The sequence below is a fragment of the Melanaphis sacchari genome, unplaced genomic scaffold, assembly GCF_002803265.2.
Source record: "Melanaphis sacchari strain LSU unplaced genomic scaffold, SCAv2.0 Contig65_pilon_pilon, whole genome shotgun sequence".
Taxonomy (NCBI): domain Eukaryota; kingdom Metazoa; phylum Arthropoda; class Insecta; order Hemiptera; family Aphididae; genus Melanaphis; species Melanaphis sacchari.
The window spans coordinates 1,668,811-1,675,512 of record NW_020271469.1 but is presented as its reverse complement, the minus strand read 5'-3'; the positions used below and the strand labels follow the sequence as shown (position 1 = coordinate 1,675,512).

Here is a 6,702-nt window from a genome sequence, read left to right as displayed (position 1 = left end):
ACAATATATTAGGCAAATATTACTCGTATTCATTTTTATACCTAGGAACTTAATAGTTAATAATTTTAACAATATATTATATTCATTGTATAAAATAATATTTTAGATTCTGAATGAAGCTTTTAATTTATTATTTTTAAAATAATAATATGTTGTTTTTTATTCCCCTGTCGGCTATCTGTCACCTTTTAGATGATGGACAGTTTACTAGATTTAATATGCCTAATAGCTACAACCGTGTACCTTATATTATAGCGATTGCAGTATTCGAGGACACGGAGGTTCACGACTGCCACTCGTCGCACTAAACAACCAACGAGCAAAAACCGCGTGTCGACATAAGGCCGACGAACACCACAGTAGCCGTTTTCCCGCGTACCATGAAATCCCCGTGTTGTTTCTCGCGACTTCGAGAGATCCGCTGGGTACGGTATCACCGGCTCTTCAGTGAAACCACAAACCTGCACAAAGTTAACTCAACAAACGAGAGTTTACTTACGAAAGCGAGAGCTCTGCTTTGGCTTAACCTCCGACGCGTGTTACTATTCATAATGCCGCTGTTAAGGTTGAATATATAGCTCGTCGGCTAATCCTAAGCTTCCGAAATAGAGCTAACCACACGACAAGCCACCTAATGCACGTCCCATACACTCAGCACAAGATTCAGGAAACATGTAGAGACGTGGCTAATATTGGGACGCTTAGCGGATTACCCACAGTTTGAATGTGTTGGTTCCTTAGCACACCGTTCATGCATGCGAACTAATTAGCAGTACGAATGAGGAAAGACGTATACAACGCCAACACGCACGGTGACCGCTCCGCAGTGTCACTATAAGCCATAAGGTCACTACAATTTAATTCAGAAGAAATTACATGGTTGTTATGTGCGATGGGCAAATAGAGGATGTAGGGTCAAATCACTCAAATCTAATTGTTATCAAAATCGAAAGAAGACATATTATCAAATCCTATAATATACATGTTGGAAAGTCAACAAATAATTCATAATTTATGAATAATTACTATTAATCATAAATAATAGAATACAATTTAAGTCAGAATTACTTTTTCAGAAAATTCCAAAATAGTATTCAACAACTTAACCGTCTTAAACGATCCATCTGTACATAAATATCAAGTTAGTTAGCGAATTAAATATTTCTACTTCTTTGACTACTTCTTTGTCAAAAAGGCGATATCATTTATCAATGGATTCACATTCTAAACACACCAAATACCTAGTACCTACACATGTTTAAAATATTTATATAAACATATCAAACGTGTAAATGATTTTATTTTCAATTCACTAGATAGATAACAAAAGTTAGTGAATATGCTTAGTTTTTCCTACATTATATTAATAGTAATAAAAATTATTATTAAAAGAGTATTTATTTGTTTGCACGATTATTTTAACTAAAGAAAAAGCATTATAAAAAAAATATAGAAGATTTGGTTTAAACGCTATTACTTACATTAATATAACATAAATATTAGCAAATTAAAATTAGGTTAAAGAATATCCAACTTAAATTTCTAAACTTGTGTAAGTACTTAATGATTGCAAGTTAATACAATTTTGATATTGTCTATTAAAAATCCAACTTAATATTTAAATATTACACAGTACATAACTTAAAATGTAATACTCTCAAAATAAAAAATTTAAATTACAATATAAAATAAACTAACAACATAGTAACTAAATATAATTAATAATTATGTATTGCTAATATGTCTGTTAAGGAACACAGTAAATTATAACATTTTGAACACATCATTTGTTTTCATATGTATTTTTTTTAATGGTGTATTATTACAATGTTTAGCACAACAAAATGAGTGACGTAATAAATAAAAATTTTACATTTAAAAAAATCATTAACATTTTCCATTCACCTCAACACCTATGAAAAAATCATATATTTTCATCTTAATAAAATATATTTTGCATTTATAAAACTAATTAATTTTAAATGCACTAATATATTATATTAGCATTTCAATGAGTGACTTAAATTTATCATTATATATATTAAAAATAATAAATTTAAGCTAATTTTTCTGTAAAATTTTAATACCTAAATGAATATCAATTATAATAATGACCATATTTTTGATGTTAAATCAAATAATTTTACACTGATGTTTAAAAATTAATTACTACTAAAAAATGTTATGTTTAAGAACTTTTTTTTATGCAGTTTATAATAAATGAAGTATGTTAACAATTAACAATATAAAATTCATCGCAATAGTAACTACTACACAAGAATGATAGATGAAATAATGATAAAAAAAAAGTTCTCTTATTGTTTTATTTCTAAAATATAAATCAATATGAAAGTACATTTTATTATAAAAAAATTAAATATTTAATAATAAAAAAATAGCCCTAGAACTTCAATTATTACAGAAAATAACTTTTTTAACAAATAATTGACCGTTATTTTCACTCACTAATCATAAAACATTTGTGTTGTATATATACATTATATATTTACATGTATTTTGAAAGGTAATTTGGCTACATAAATTAAAAATGGAAAAATAATAAATTTGAGGATAAATAAAATAATAAAGAACAGAGAAATATTAAGGAATACAAGATGATAAAAAGGGAACAATATTATACATTATTAAATGAAAGCAAAACAATATTTTTAGCTTGTGAAAGTTAAGTAACGATTGAGCTAAATATTTAAACCGTAAAATAATCAATTTTAGTGCAACAGAGTTTCAGATTTTTCACTTGAGTCTGATTCTGTTTCACTGTCATCATTAACATCATTTAAATCCACTTCTGCGCCAGAAAACATATACCTTCTTTTTTTCAAAACGTAATATTTATTGGCTAAAATAATAAAAATAATAAAAAAAAAAATTTTAAATATATATATGTATAATAATTTTATATTACGTGGTAAATATGCAGCTAGACTAGATTTTTGAGGATCGTCTGGATCAATACCACTATCTCTTGTAGTGTCAGTGGATAAATGCCGTTGTTCACCTGAAGTACTTGGGACAAATCTATCATCACCAAGTGGTGGTGACATACTATTGGCACTATCTCTTGTAGAATCAGTAGACATTTCACCTTCCACTGTTTCAATTACAGTAACATTAGATCTGTTAAAGAAAAACTGATTAATATACAAAATTTTTATAATACATTAAAACATTTAAAACAATTACCTTGGTGACGAAGTAGGTGTATTCAAAGTTTTAGTTTCGGTCAATTCCTCTTTGCACCAGCACACTTCAGTCCAATCTGAACCAAGCCTATTTTATAAATAATTGAAGTATTAAAAAAAAATTTATTTTAAATTTAAGAATAACTTACATGCGACAGAGGTGATCCACAATAACATCACTGTCACCAAGAAGTTCAACATCAAAGTTCATATGTGGTAGTCTTTCACGGTTTATTAATATTTGTGGAACATGTTTGTTTAACATATCTTAAAAAATGTATATTATATAATAATTATACTACTTTAAATTGTATTTAATTAATTATTAACGTACTGGGTATGCGAGCAACAGGTCGTACTTTCAATGATGATCCAATTACTATCAATAAATCACAATTATTTTTGTCATCATCTATTGCTTTATGAAAACTGTCTGGAAGACCTTCACCAAAAAATACAATGTCTGGTTTCATGATACCTAAGAGTACATAAGAATTAAACATTAGTTAATAATTATGTAAGAACTATAGGATATATTACATACTTAAGATATAAAATAAATAAAAATATATCATTACCAGCACTATTAACACATATTGGACAACGTGGAATTCTTTGTTCAAATACATCAGATCTAATGGTTTCTGCTGATACTTTGTGTTTACATTGAGTACACGATGCAGTAGCAAAAGATCCTAATAATAATAAAAAAAAAAAAAAAAAAAAAAAAAAAATATTTTAACAGTTTTTGGAATACTTATATAAATTAAGTATCATACCATGACATTCAATAACATTATCAATACCAACAACTTGCTCCAATGTATCTATGTTTTGTGTGTAATTACGTAAGAGTCGACCTTTTTTTTCTAAAAGTTTAATAAATCTAAAAAAAAAAAAAAAATATATTAGTTGTAATAAATAATATAAAATAAATAATAACATACTGATGAGATGGTGAAGGCTTAAATTGTCCTGGATAAATCTCTCTGGCAAATTTAAAAAATGGCCTGGGGTCTTTACTGAAATAATCTATGCAAAACATAGATTGGGGATCAGGTAAGTCAGGAAATTCTGTTGCTAGCCTTGCATAAACTCCATTATGACTTCGAAAATCTGGTATTCCACAAGAAACCGAAACCTAAAATAAGTTATCATAGTTAGTATCAATCTATTTTTATAATTTATTTAAAACTACATACACCTGCTCCAGTAAGAACCATAATACGACTGCTTGTTGTTAGTAACCTAACGACATCATCAAGTGAACTAACAGTGCGTAGCCGATTTCGTATTGGAGAGTCATCAGTCATACTCATGATTATCTGTTAGATAAATTAAAATTACTTTTTTATTTAAAATTCATTAACATTAAAAATTACATACTCTCCATAATGTTATATCTTCTAACTGAGATGGAACAGAAGCACCAAATACTTGATGTAACAGCCGTCTCGGATTTATACCACCCATAATTTGTCGTTGTACCCAATTCATTGAACCTACATTTTTTATAATAACAATATACATTAAGTAAAACAGAACTAAAAAAATACAATATTTTTATTACCAGGTGCTCCTTTTTCAGAATCTGCATTATCAGAAGGTGTGCTGGAACTTGAACTGGATGTGGAAGATGAATCATCATCCTCGGGTTCCTCTTTAGTGTCTGAACTTTCATCAAAAATACTTCATGCAACATAAAATTTTAATTTAACTATTTCATAATAAAAAAAAATATGTATATTTACCTAGAGTCTTCTGGAGATTCTGGTAAACTTGAAGACATTGTTAATGGAGGGGTTGGTGAATTTGGTTGTAAATAATTTGGTGATAGAGTATCTAAAGATTTGTACGATTGCTGGTATAAGTTATTGGCTAAAATAAAAAAAAAAATGTATTATATAACTTCTTTCGTTCTCATTGATAAAATCAATTCTGAGTAACAAATATTCACGAAAAATATTAATCAAATAACTTTTAGTAAAAATTTAAATAAACACTTAAACCTCAAAGAATAAATAATTTAAAATTTAGTCCATAGTGGATAAACTAATCTATAAAGATAGATTAATCATACCTAAACTAGAAGAATAAAGGGGAGGATGCCACACATATTTGAAGTAATTCCTTGATGTTTAAATATAATCTAGAGAAACATGATATTTAAATAATTAAAATAAAGAAAACAAAAGATAAAAATTAATTATACATTTAAAATTTTATAGAAAATATTTTCTTTGAGTTGATTAAAAAAGTACGAATGAATTGTTACAAATGATTCAATTACAGTGACATTAAATGGCATTAAACCGGGTGTAGGTGATACGGAGCAATAAAACGACTCTAGAACTGGGTTTTCAGTAGTACGTCAAAAATATTCTACTCATTACAAGATACCATTAAAACCAACAAATACACAGGTATGCAATACGTTAAAATCTTAATAATTGATCCGTTTTTACAAACTATGATGCAAAATGCAGATAACCCGGTAGTTATCATTTTGGCGCAAGGAAATTTATTATCGGCAACGACTATTGATAAATAATAACAATAATAATATTATGATATTATGTACGTCGCGGGAACTTGGAAAAGTCACGACAAAACGAACCGTGGAAAAGAAAGCGAAGCACCGATGACGTCAGTATATAGGATAGGAGGGTAGGAGGGGGCACGCCCCGGCGAAAATGCACGTCGACTACAGCCAAACGGGAAAAATATCCGCCATGTTTACGGTACAGCGGGCCGCCAAAGCGTCGGCCCTTAGATTATTTCAATGTGTAATATACACTTACCGTAACATTCGCCAGACGGGAACCCGGTGTATCGTTGGCCAAAAGCTTCGTATTGCGAACTTTGGGCAATTTCATCGGCGAACGAGTACCGCATGCGTTTCGCAGGTGCCGCGGCTAGATCCGTGTCGAAGTCACCGTTGTCCTCGGACGCCATTGCACGCATAAGTGTGCGTGAGGTTTGATGGCGCGGCGGATAGTGGATACGTCAACGCGGTGATGACGACGACAAAGACGGACGATTGCAAACCCACCACCTGAGAGCGCTATAGCAGCAGCTACTGTTCGTTAACCAATGGCAGCGAACAACCAACTCACAGTGCATCCACCTGTCTGTTGTCCGATTATCCTTAGCCGCGCTTATTTCAAAACAATGTGTTCAATTCAAATATTCTAAATATAAATTACCAGTGACTAGATGTGTCTTTAGGTCATGAAAAATTGAAAAATAATAAACCCAGCATAACCACAATATTATTATTTTTCTTATTTAGATAATATCATACCAAACTAGAGCAAGCTGTAAATTAAAATCCAACTGAAGTGATGACGATTAAGCTTCACCATTCTAAATAAAAAATTAAATTTAGTTAGAAAGTACAAATCGTACATTTTGAGTATTACTTTTACCACAATAATGTAATAACACATTTAAACAATTAGTTTTGATCCCCCAATTTCATCCCCAAATGTAACACAAA

General features: G+C 29.7%; 1 protein-coding gene across 2 annotated transcripts; it reads right to left on the bottom strand.

The window, feature by feature from the left end:
* Positions 1-2,552: 2,552 nt before the first annotated feature.
* Positions 2,553-6,218, bottom strand: LOC112600609 (NAD-dependent protein deacetylase sirtuin-1). Of its 2 annotated transcripts, XM_025347884.1 has the most exons (14): positions 6,005-6,218; positions 5,284-5,352; positions 4,955-5,081; positions 4,774-4,892; positions 4,590-4,705; positions 4,406-4,528; positions 4,151-4,344; positions 3,983-4,089; positions 3,782-3,898; positions 3,538-3,681; positions 3,353-3,470; positions 3,205-3,291; positions 2,927-3,138; positions 2,554-2,860 (listed from the first exon to the last, which is right to left on the bottom strand). In XM_025347884.1, the coding sequence occupies exons 3-14, from the start codon at positions 4,990-4,992 to the stop codon at positions 2,730-2,732; spliced, it is 1,506 nt and encodes a 501-aa protein (XP_025203669.1). In that variant the 5' UTR covers positions 4,993-5,081; positions 5,284-5,352; positions 6,005-6,218; the 3' UTR covers positions 2,554-2,729. The 2 variants fall into 2 exon arrangements, with proteins under 2 accessions (XP_025203668.1, XP_025203669.1); XM_025347883.1 differs by lacking the exon at positions 5,284-5,352 and having other exon boundaries at positions 2,553-2,860.
* Between the last annotated feature and the right edge of the window lie 484 nt (positions 6,219-6,702).

Bases quoted from the DNA above. Each gene is read 5' to 3' on its own strand.
- LOC112600609 (XM_025347883.1), bottom strand. From the start codon at position 6,167: ATGCGTGCAATGGCGTCCGAGGACAACGGTGACTTCGACACGGATCTA. The intron at 4,706-4,773 runs GTAATAAAAATA...TAAAAAATGTAG, and splicing joins TTCTGAAAAAGGAGCACCTG to GTTCAATGAATTGGGTACAA. The intron at 4,345-4,405 runs GTATGTAGTTTT...AACTTATTTTAG, and splicing joins TGGTTCTTACTGGAGCAGGT to GTTTCGGTTTCTTGTGGAAT.